The sequence below is a fragment of the Aythya marila genome, assembly GCF_965140915.1.
Source record: "Aythya marila genome assembly, chromosome: 6".
Taxonomy (NCBI): Eukaryota; Metazoa; Chordata; class Aves; order Anseriformes; family Anatidae; genus Aythya; species Aythya marila.
Window position 1 is genome coordinate 24,411,237 of NC_139047.1, and position 12,383 is coordinate 24,423,619.

The following is a 12,383-nucleotide window of genomic DNA, read 5'->3' on the forward strand; positions in this document are numbered from 1 at the left end:
GTACCACAAGTAATCTCTGCAATCCGAAGATAATTGCTTTGTTTTTCAAAAGCACTATCATATCAAAGGATATATGGAAATCTGCTCTAGAAACATAGGTGCGTACAAATGTGGGGCAGACATAAACATTCAAGGGTCAGTGTGTTCCAGTTTCCTGGTGACACATGACTGCAGATCACACCATAGCTTGCCAGATTTTGAAGAAATAAATCCCTGACAGAAAGATGTAAATATATATACATATATATATGTCTCATTGATGTTAAAAATTATGAGATTCACTTTTTCCTCAGTTCTAAGTTTAAAACTGATCCTTGTTTGCATATTGAACTGTCATTGGAGTCCTATTACATGAATTCTGAAGAATAAAAGTACTGTACAATATACTGACACCTGCCCATTGCAGTATAATTTGGAAAAAATTCTGAACAGAATAGCATCTGTATATTATTATTCAAAACTGTGCTTCATGATGAAAACAGGCTAGGTAAACATTCGTTTTTCCAGCCCATTTACCTATTCCTGACAAAGTACAGTCAACGAGCAGTACCAGCCACATTAGGAAGAAGGGTAGAGGTCTCAGAAATTCCTACAGCTTGAGTCTGTGCTTATCTTCAGACCACCCACAATATGCTGTAATTTCTTGCCCAAATAAATGAGGAGGGGGGCGTACACAGTTAAGATAAAAACATTTGAAACTAAGTTTCATTAGTCATCTTGTACAGAGAACACTTCTTTTCCATACATGGTCTCATTTTCCACCCTTTTATATATAAATGACAACTTGTTCAATTTCAGTTCAATTTCATGTCTCTGTATTGGATTCTCTTATTAGCTCTGGGTTTCAGAGGACTATTTTGGACTATGCCGACATAGTCAGTGGAAGGACCAAGATCATGTTTTATAATGGCTTCCCTAATTTAGGGAGCATAGATAATTTAGAGTTCTGGATTTAACACTTGCATGAGTGACGAAGGCCTCAGAAAGTGAAATGTGCGATGTGTGGTCTGAGGCCAGTAGTTAGATGTTATTCACCCTTCTAAGTAAATAATGCAAAAGAAGAATGCTAATGTTTGTCTACTGCACCTGTTGTAATAATAACAAAGTAAAATATGTTTGTATACTGATCTATGAGGCTACATCTGAAATCAGAATATGTGTGAACTCTGTGTGTGTTGAAGAATCTGCTTTTATGATTGGATGAATAGAACTTGGGAAGGCTGGGCTGGGATGCAAAGTGAAACATTAGCTTTTCTAGATAAGTTTCTCTGCTTCAACATTACACAGTAATGATATTTGTGCTTGTTAATCTCTTTCAACGGGGTGAAAAGCTATAGGTGAGCTCTCTTATTATAATTTGTACCTTAATATTACAATATTGTACTAGTTAGCTTTCTTATACTGCATTTCCAATATATGAGATACTGAAAATCTTAAATACCTACTTCTAGGTGTTCATGTTAATGTATGTGTAGAATCTCTTGCATTTTTTGTGTCACAGCACGTGTGTGTCCTCATTAGTGCCCGATTAAGTCTTCTCTTTGCTTCTAATACAGAATCCTTATTGTTGTCTCAAGTCTACAGGTTCCTTGAAAACTCTCCTCTGACTGCTCCTTTACCTTTCTTTTAACCCACCACTTCAGATCTACCTACCTGTTTTTAAAGTGACAATCTTTAGTCTGAAGACTTTTCTCCCCTCTGGCAAGGATGAAGGTTGAAAGCTAAGGAATTTTTTAAAAATACATCTTTGATGTATTCAGCTTTAACGTCGATTATTGTAACATAAATAAGCAAAACAGTCACTAGGTCAAATAAAATGATGTAATACAGAAAAATGAGTGATGCATTAGAACTGAAATGATCAGGTTCTCTTACCTGTGGCAGTAAACTTGCTGGAGGAGGGGCTGTAGCTCGGGGTGCAGTGAAATTCTGACGGGGACTGAGGCTTCTAGAGGCTGTTGTGGTGTAAAAGCTGAATAGGGTCCTGACTGGGTCCCAGGGGTGAGATGAGGGAACCTCAGCGCTGTCTGTCCCGTTATCTGGAGTGTTGGGGGACACCCCAAAATGGCACCCCAAAGGTGTTATTGACACAAACACCTCCTGTTGGGGAAGGAGGCGTGAGGGCAACCTGTGGCACAGCACCTGGCAGGCCCACGCCACATCAGTGATCATCGCCGTGATAACTGCGTGCAACTTTTTGGGGATGAAACCCCTTTTATCCGCGTGTTTGTGACGGGGGGAAGAGGCCGAGAGGCAGCGCCCCGTCAGGAAGTTGAGGGAGGGGGGGAGCTCAGGCAGCGCCTCGCCCTCCCGCGGCACCCAAAGGGTTAAACCGCCTCCCTTTTCCCCCCCCCCTCCCTTCTCCCGCGTTCATTGGCGGGCCGGCCGGCGGCGGCGCCCAATGGGAGGCGGCGGCGGCGGGGGGCGCGCCAATGGGGGCCGGCGGGGGGCGGGGCGGGGGCCGGCGCGGCCGGCGCCCGGTTGAATGGGGAGTACAAAGGGGCGCGGGGCGGGCGGGCCGGGCTGTGCCGTGCCCGTCCCCAGCCCGCTCCCCGTCCCGCTCCCCGTCCCCATCGCGGTCCCGGCCGTGCCGCTGCGGGCGGGCGAGCGTGCCGAGCCCTCCCCTCCCTGATTTATTTTTTTTAATTATTTTTCCCATTTTCCTCTTTTTTTTTTTTTTTATTTTATTTTTTATTTTTTTTATTTTTTTTATTTTTTCTCCCCAGCTCTGCCTGCTGTATGTGCATGAGCACTGCGGCTGCCGCCCGCCCTGCCGTGCCGCCGGGGCTGCTCCGGCCTCGCCTCGCCTCCCAGCGGCGGAGCAGCGCCGCCAGCAGCAGCAGCACCACCACCACCATCACCAGCAGCAGCAGCAGCAGCAGCAGCCGCCTCGGGCAGGCTCCCCCCGGGCAGGGGCAGGGGATGCTCCCGCCGCCCGCCGCGGCCCCGGCAGCCCGAGCCTTAGCCTGAGCCTCGCCGCCTTCCCCGCGGGGCGGCCGCCGCCCGCCCGCCCGCCCCGTGCCCGGCCCCCGGCGGCGGGTGCCCGGGGCCGGCGCGGCGCGGCGAGCTGCCATGCGGCTCCCCCGCCGAGCACCGAGCCCCCCGCGGCCGCCCCGCAGCGGCTGAGGCCGCCCTGCCCTGAGCAGGGGGTCCCCGGGTCCCCTCCGTCACCCCCCCGGTCCCCTCCGTCGCCCCCCGGCCCTTCTCCGCCGCCCCCCGGGTGTGGAAGCAGCGGGGCCGCCGATGGAGCCAGCGCTGCCCTGAGGTCCCCCCCCCCCCCGGGATGCCCCGGCTCTAGGGGACGCTGCGGAGACTTTGGGGTTTTTGGCTTTTTTTTTTTTTTATTTTTGGCACCCCCTCTTTTCACATCGACCTCCCCCATCTTTTTCTTTCCCTTGTTGTGTTTTGGGGTTTTGTCCCCTTCTGGTCGTCCCTTTCGGTGTGGGGGAGCCCCCTGCCCGCTGCCCCTTCTCGCAGGGCATGTCCCGGTCCAACAGCGTCAGCCCCCCGGGCTTCGGTGGCCCCGCGCCCTGGGCGGGCACCGAGCAGCATCGCTCAGCCTGGGGCGAAGCGGAGGCCAGGGCCAATGGCTACTCCTACCCGCCACCCCCGAACCGGTCCTCGGGCAAGAAGGCCTCCCGCATGGCAAGCAGGTGGCGGAGCGAGGAAGACTACGAGCCCCAGGCGAGCCGGAGCCGCGGGGAGAGTGGCTGCAGGATGATGAGCTTTAGGTCCAAATCCGCCTGGCAGGAGCACGGTGACGAAAGCCGACGTCACCGGTCCCGCCACCCGCCTGGTGGTGATTCCCCCGCTGCCCCCAACAATGCCAGCCCCCGGCAGCTGGGGGAGCAGGGGGAGGTACGGCCCCGGTCCGTGGAGCTGGGGCTGGAGGAGAGACGCATCAAGGCCAAGATCGAGGAGCTTGAGGAGGACGACGGGGACGAGGGGGGCTCCGAGGCGGCCTTCTCCATGGGCAGCTGTTGCAGCAGCCTGCTGCAGATCTTCAGGTCCAAGAAGTTCCAGTCGGAGAAACTGGAGCGCCTCTATCAGCGCTACTTCTTCCGACTCAACCAGAGCAGCCTCACCATGCTCATGGCCGTGCTGGTGCTGGTCTGCGTGGTCATGCTGATCTTCCATGCTGTGCACGGCCGCTATGAGGTATCCTACGTCGTGGTGCTCTCTCTGGCCATCCTGCTGATGGTGGTGCTGTGCATGGTGTGCAACCGCAACGACTTCCACCAGGACCACATGTGGTTGGCGTGCTACTCCGTCATCCTGGTCATCCTGGCTGTGCAAGTGGTAGGGGTTCTGCTGGTGTGGCCCAGGAGCGCCTCGGAGGGCATCTGGTGGACCGTCTTCTTCATCTACAGTATCTACACGCTACTGCCCGTGCGGATGAGGGCCGCGGTCATCAGCGGGGTGGTGCTCTCCGCCATCCACCTGGCCGTCTCCCTCAAGATCAACGCGGAGGATAAGTTCCTCCTAAAGCAGGTAGGCGACCCCCCAGCCTGTTTGTTCGTTTGTGCGCTCAGCAGCCCCAACCTGCCCTGGAAGAGCGAGGACGGTGGGTTTGGCTGCCTGTCCCCAGCCCCGAGCAACCTGCCGCTCGGTGGGATGTTGTGCTGTCTGGTGGTACCCTCTACCCTTTTTTTTTTTATAGCTGTGTTTCCTCGGTGCTGGTGTCTCTAAGGCTCTGAACGTTTAGGAAACCTGTCCAAGGGGTTTCCAACACCCACTGTAGCGGCACACGGCCGGCTAGCCCCCAGTGCCCTTCAGCTGTGTTTAGTGTCAACAGCTCCACACCACATGCACCTGTGGCACGGTGTCCCGCAGGCTGCCGGATCACCAGGAAACAAACATGTGGAAAGTCTCGTGATTTCTGTCAGGTAGAGGCTATCCTCGTGTGTAACTCCAGGGGCTAAATTCACATCGGCGCAGGGCTGGCTGAGGCGTCGGGGAGCGTGCTCCAAGGAAACGGTGAATAAGCTTTTGGTTTACCAGGAAGGTGTTTGCTCTGAGATGTGCTGGAAATGTCGACGGTGAGGAAGCCCAGAGTTCATGTGCAGCTAGAAAAAAATAAAGATGTATAAAAGCAGGTGATTATTTAGTAGTGATATCATATTTAACTGGAGCAGCTCAGTTCACAGGGACAATAAAACTACTGCTGAACGCATTACGGTGCAATTTTTAATTACCATATCTGTATAAACAACAGCAATACAAGGTGCCGCTCTTCTTTACAAAGCAAAGCAAGTGGCCATGCAGGTCATACACTACCAGCTCAGTAGGCACCGTGGTGATCCCAGAACCAGCGACTGAAAACATGGCAATGTGATAATCACCAGCCATCTAAGGAGCAGGGGTCTGAGCAAGCAGGAACCTGTCACAGCCAGCCTGGATGCTTGTGTGTTTGTTAGCACCAGGAGTTCGGTAGCCTACCGACCTGTCACATCACACAAAATTCAGCCTTGTGCTTGCAACACCTGCCTCGAGCCTGGCTGTGAAGTTGCTTTGAGTTTCACCGATTGCAGTGTCAGGAAAAGTTCTAGGGCTTTTTCCTCCATATCAATAAAACTCCAGTATGCTCAGGCTGTCACTACTTCCCTGTACAAAATATCCCTTGAAATCATTATTGCATTCCCCCCTGCTTGCTCCCTATTCTCTTCTCCCCCTGTCCCTGCCCAGTTAAGCCTGCTCGGACAGTTTCTGGCTTTGTTCTTAGCTTGTTACAGATATTTTTATAAACTGCACATGGCATATTTTTCTTATGCTTGATATAAATGGCTTTTTGTGCATTTCCAGCAGAGCATACGCTGTAAATGGGACTGTTACTGTTTTTCTGCTTGACTTGGAAAAGTTTGCTAATGCCAGAAGTTGCTCACCGCCGCTCTGGTTCCCACAGAGCCTTGTGCATGCTCTTCCCTGCATACACTGAGACTTGTCCTCTTCAGTTTGATATATTCAGAGACTGTGTTCTTACATAGGAAGGCAAAATCATGATGAAGGCAAAAAGACTTAATCTGTTACAAGTTGATTTTTGACGGTAGTGATGAGCATATAAGGTATTGTCACAGTGGAAAGTATCGGTAACTGTATCTTAACGGGACGCAGCCTAAATGATCGACTCCCTCGGTGGAGAATTTGGGATGATTACAGCTCAGGATCGCTAGACTGGCTCCCTCCTCCCAGCACAGCAGGTTTATTTGTAAGAGGCTGAGCACGTGAATAAATGTGAACTTGTTGAAGGTAAAAGCACAGGCAGGAGGGGATGGTGAAGTGTTCATAAATCTGTGTGCCACAGTTGTGTTCCCTTTCGTGCCAAAACTGGGCTTTACTGCAGCTTCAGAAAAGCATTTAGTTGGTGAAGAATATCTTAGGAGTCCTCTCACTTTGTTTTCAAAGATGACGTCTCTCTCCACGTTGTACTTCTTTCTACTTACCCCAAGTGCCAGTCTCTATCTCACTGCGGTCTCCACTGGCACAGCTCTGCTGAATCCAGCGGGGCTGCACAAGGCCAAGAATCAAGATTCCTTGCACATTTGCGTATGAACGTGAGCTGCTATCTCTGGCTGATAGAAAAATCTGTTCCTACAGAGCACATTGCCTCACAGCTACGAGCAGGCCTTTCTCACTGGGGCTGCCTTTGTTGCCATGGAAATGTGGCGCGTTCAGCTCTGCCCCACTGAAGCACGTAAGCCCTATTTTTCCCTTCAGACTCATGTTGGTGAAGGTGGATGAAGGCCGGATAAAATCGAGAGGAGAGGGTTAAGTTGTTTTCAGTGGCTGCACTCTGACAGTCACATCAGCCCGGGTTTTGTGGAGCAGAAGTGGATACGAATGCATCTGTGACTGCGTGACCAGATGGTTCTTTATCCATAGCATTCGCAGGAGAAAGGCTGTTTGGGATGTGCGTCCCCCAGCCTCTTCTTGTCATGGCATTTTAACCATAGTACTTCAGCAAGTTATTCTTTGTGAGGGCTTGTTTTCTTTTAATCTTCTCCCAGTTGCTTCCAAGCAAGGAAAAATCAGACATTTTATAATTCAAATCTCAAGCTGGGTGACTCTTGCATAGACTTCTGCCAGCTTTTACGAGGCTCGGGGAGCCCGTTAAAAGCCTCGCTGCTTCTCTTGAGAAAGATGGTGAAATTCTCAGTTGTCAGTCCCTTTTGGGAGAAAGGCAACTTGTTGGATTCCCTCTCTGAGGATGCACGATTTTATTTGTCTGAATAGCCTTGCTCCTAGCACTCCTGGACTTCTCTGTCACCAGATGTTGTGGTCTGCGGTGATGCTAGTCAGGCTGGTGTCTTTAAAGGCAGAGAGCCCTCCTCATCCGTTGCTTCAGGAAAGGATTAAGGCACACCACTGTTTCTGAATTGGTAAAGTGGCAGGAATAAAGGTAGCTGTGATTGTTCCCTCTCAGCTGAGCTGCTTTTCAACAATTCTGGGGTCAATGGACTTTGAAAGGCAGCTCTGGCTTCTGCCTGCTGACTGGAGGAGTCTGGGGCCTGCCTTTCAAACGAGCAGCCTGAGTACCCCTGGTGAAAGCAGCGGGTGTACGTGGTCCTTCCGTGAGTCTGACTGGGTACAGGCGATGATCCCAACTTCTTGAACTAATGTTAAACTGGAACAAAACACAACGATTAGTGTGAATTATTGCATTACTTTCAAAAGCTATCCCCTGCTGAGTGAGGGGATAAGAAGAAATTGTTTGAGAACTTACCTCCACAGACTGCTGCTGGTAGCAGAGAATACTCAATGTCTGACACTCCTGCAACGACAAATCTTGATCACTTAAAGGTTTTTGTGTACCTGGGATCAATTAATTCCAGAAGGACTGGGTTTGGATTCACTGGGGAGGGGATGACTGCATTTGTCTTCAGCTTTGTGTCCTTGCATTATTTTGGGAAGGATGGGAGTTACAAATGTGTTTCAGTGCACACTGGTCTGTCTTCCCCTCTGTATTCACACTGTATCTTTTTAGACTTTTCCATTTGGTGGTTGTGATACGTTTCTGGGCTCTGGAAGTAGTCAACTCCAAGATTCATGTGAGAAGTAAACGCCAATAAAACTGTCAAATACTTACCTGAGAAGGAAACACACTATTTGTCAATAAATTGTCTTGTATTCACAACAAAGCTGATAATGAGATTTGTTCCGTCTTCCAGAAGAAACAGATCACCTAACTAACCCACAAAATCTGCATGGACACACGGGGGGAACTAGCAGCTTATGGGTGAGCACAGATGCTTCACTGCGGTCATGTGAGTGGACCAGTTGCCCTCAGCACAGCAGGTCTTGAGAAAGCCCTGGCATTTCTGTCAGGCTAGGGGCGAAGGGACAGGGAGTTTCACAACGGAGTTGTTTGGGCTCTGAATCAGAGTTGAAAAGGGATGGGGATGGTGTGTGGGAGGGATGGGGGACCAGGAGTGAAGGATAAGAATGCAATATACAAACATCAAACAAACCTGTGGACTGAGGTTAGATTTATTCCTGTTTTCCCATCCAAACCTGTTCTATTGTAACTTTTTGAGGTTCCTTGTTCAAGGATACAGTTAAGGCTTTGTAGTTTATTAATTCAGTGTGAGTGGGTGACTGTTAAGGTACCACAAAAACAGAAGACTGGGAAAGATGTATAGAAGATTTTTTTGGGTGTGTGTTTTTTGGGTGTTTTTTTTTTTTTTTTGTCTTGTGTCTGTAACCTCACTGAAAGAGAAACTGAAAACCTCAGTTCTCTTTCCTCTCCAAATACTACTGCAAACCTTCTGCAAAGGCTTTCTAATAGCACAGTTGTCTGCAGCTGCCCCAGTACACGGCTCTTGTTTTTGGCACTCCAATTCAAGGCTCCTGATGTTGAGCTCCTTGTTGCTCGGTCCCTTTCCATACGCCTCCATCATAACAACATTACATGAGTACTCCTCATCCTTCACTTCTGAGAACTGTGTATGTGTTGGCCTTCCTCCATGGCAGTCCATGTTAATGATACATGATTGATCCACAGCTGCACAGTGGCTCTCGAAAGTGTGGTGTTTCAGTTTAACCATTTCTAGGAAGATGGTATGAAAATGCGTCTTTTTCCTTTCCCTAGATAAACTGTCACTTCAGCAGAGCTAAAAACATCTTACTGTAATAGGGTATTGACTTCTGGATATCTTCTAGCACCTCGTAAAGATGCTTTTTAGATGCAATTCAAATGGCATTCGATGAGAAGCTAGTCACATAGCAGGAGAAGTAGTACTGCGTGTTCCAACTGAGCTGCAGCATGCGTGAGATACGTAGATAATGACTGATTTTGAGACTAACAGATTCTCAGAAGTGTTACCAAGTCACTGTATTGCATTTTCATTGTCTTCTAGTGGCATTTATTCACAAAGGAGGAGAAATGTGCTACCTGAAATGCAGGTAGATCTGTTTGTCACTTTTTTTTAACAGTTTCATACTGCTCTTTTACTTTTGTTTGCCTGGAAAATAAATTTGAGTAACGCTTATTTAGGATGTGATCTTACCGTGTGCCTCGCAGCACTTAATGTCCTGTTCTGCGTAAACACAGCAGAGCTGCTCGTGCGGGAAGATGTGCCCCGGCAGCCCTCACAGCTGAAGGCTGACAGAGCCACGCTTGGACTGAACTCAGTAAAAATTGACCATATGAGGCCTTTAGGTTAGGAAAAAAATGACAACCTGAAACATTCAGTAGCTGTTGCATTGATAATTGCCTTCCCTAGTGTAATTTGCTAACAGAGGTAATTAATTTAATCCCTGAGGTATTGTATATCAATTAGTCTTTATTAGGAATATTGTTGGTATCTCTGGGGAATGACTGTGTTGCTTGAGGTTTATAGAGGCATGTCTGCTTGTCTTATCTTCTAAATTACCGTGTGGTCCTGCCACCTCCTAATCTTCTTCCTGGGCATCATTCCCCTCCTTCCCACCACCCTGAATTGTTTTTTCGTTTCACTGTATCGTTCCCTGACACCCATAACTGCTCACGTAACAGTGTTTACCGAGGGCCATATGTCTAATTTTTCTGCATTCCTGGTAGGTTCGTTGTCTCAGTAAACTGACCCATTCAACTCGTTTTTCTTGGCCCTGTGGTAGCAGTTGCAGTCCCATGGCTGGCCTGGAACTTGCGAGTTGAATACGAAACTCAGTGGGGGAGGATTTGGGTGCCGTGCTGTGCCAGGTGCGCTAATGCTGGCAAAAGGCTTGTCCTGCTGAGCATCTGATGGGCTGGAAAAGGCAGGGTGTGCTAATTCTGTTTCCTTCTGGAGAGGCAAAGATGTTTCAGCAAAATGTCAGCAGGTTTCATCGAGGTGCAGGAGGCAGAAGGACGGCTTTGGGTGCTGTAACCCCACAGCGTGGCTGTTGACTTGACCTCACGCATCCTGGGCTGGGGGCTTTGGTTTGAGCCACGCGTGACCCTGTCCTCTGTCACAGACCTGTTGGAGTCAGGACCTTTTATTGATGTGGTCTTTTGTTACTAACTGCATTCAGGTGATTTCTAAATATCCTTACGGTGCTGCTGAGCTCCGGGCTGGAAGAGGTCTGGGACTCTGCCCAGCTGCAATGTGAACTTTGGGCACCAGACAGCTCTCCAAATGCGCTCTCTCTCTCAGTTTGGGTTTGATTAGCTAATCTTTCAGTCATGCACCACAGCTCCCTTGGAATCTTTTAGGAAAACTGAAACATTTGCTAACTTTTTTGGCCGTTTCAGTAGTGGGAACAGTTACGGTCTTTTGGGAATAGCTGGGTTTGTTTTTGCATTTTGGTAGTGGGTATTACTCTCATCCTCTCATCAAACCAAAAGACCTTTCCTTCTGTCCTGGCACAAGATACAATGAAAAAAATCTTCAGCAGCAGCTGAAACATCGAGAGGAAAAAAATCAAAATTATTTTGACAGCAGCTTCCATGTGTGTGGTAAAGTGGTCTACCCTATAGAAGTTGGTTGCTTCTGAGTGAGAACCTGTGCTTTGAAATGTGCCTGTCCTCTTTTTTTTTTTCATTTTTTTTCTTTCTTTCTTTCTTTTTTTTTTTTTTTTTTGTTCACTGTGCAGGTGGGTGCGGTTCAGAGAAAATACCCGCTTTTGTTTGGGGAGGTGGAAGACAGGGCTCCAAGTTTTGTTACCCTTGGGCAAGGTTTATCTTGCCGTCTGCTTTATACTGTAGGATTTACATGGCACCTTGCAAGGATAATATGTACCCAGAAAACGCAGTGCAGACGGAGCTAGAGCGCAGCAGTCTCCCCCCAGCCTTATAGCTGCTCCGAGATTTCAGGATGTGTTATATGGCTTTTTTTCATGGCCTGCAGTGGTAGGATAGCGACAACGTGTGTGTTTGTGAGGAATGCAAAAATTCACAGCTTCTGGGAAGTGGGTGGGGTTCCTGTGTAGCTGCTGAGTGACTTTTTTTCATCTCCTGTGAGTCCTGGGTTTTGATGTGGGATGCACTCAGTGTTAGCTCCTTTACTCCTTCTGAAGTCTAGCCTAGCGATCCTAGCTTGTGATATCTTGCATCCAGGGGATGCTCTTTCTTCTTTTTGTTTTTAAATTGATGATACTTTAAGAAAAACCTTTTTTGTCTTTACCCGAGATGTATCCTCCTCCTGCCAGGAGTTTAAATTGATTCATTATTATGGAGTCCTTAGGCTAGGTAAAAACCCAAGGGGAAATCTCATGTGAATGAAAAAACACAACCCCAAAGATATTAAAAAGGATAATCTAGTTATGAGGGGGTGTGAGAAAGAGACAAGAATTTTATTATTTGTCTCCTGACCTCCAAGATGTTCTCACCTTATCGTAGAAAAGCTTGAGGTTTCAAGTACTTAACGAGATCACACAAAAAAATGGCTGTCAGGCCAAGACAAGAGGCAAAATGCTTTTTAGCACCTGCGACTGGACCACTCCCAAGAAAATCTGTACTTGATGTTTTATGGTGTTGACAAGCTGCCAGCCTCACTGCTGGCAGGTAGAGGAATGGCATTGCTGATCAGATCTGCAGCAGAACCTAGCATGGGTTGGTCTTGCTCTGATACTGGGAGCAGTGGACTGAGCACAATTTAAAGCTCTGCCTTTAGCTTCTGGTTTCCAGCTTGCGTTTGATGATGTGGGAAGCCCTTCTTTCTTCAAAAGCCTGGTGGTTAGACAAGTTTGAGAACTGTTTCAGCCAGACGCATTTAGTTTTGCACTGCAAAGGTGATGCATTTACAAGTGAATTTAGAAGAAGTCATGGGCAGCTTTGGCATCACCGACAGTATCACTCCTAGTGCCAGGCTTGACTTCTGATGAAGAGTAGGATTTTCCTTTCAATGTTAGCTGTAGAATGCTTTGTTGTATCGTCATGCTTCGTTCTGCAAATAAAATGTTTGTGTGTGCTTCTCTTCATATCCATC

At 48.5% G+C, this 12,383-nt stretch overlaps 1 protein-coding gene across 1 annotated transcript in view; it reads left to right on the top strand.

Moving 5' to 3' along the window:
• Window positions 1-2,495: 2,495 nt before the first annotated feature.
• Window positions 2,496-12,383, top strand: part of ADCY5 (adenylate cyclase 5) — a 215,830-nt gene continuing 205,942 nt past the window's right edge. The window contains exon 1 of the mRNA XM_082763626.1: window positions 2,496-4,491. Within this exon, the coding sequence (XP_082619752.1) occupies window positions 3,481-4,491 (1,011 nt within the window). The 5' untranslated portion in view covers window positions 2,496-3,480. The remainder of the gene's footprint in view (window positions 4,492-12,383) is intronic.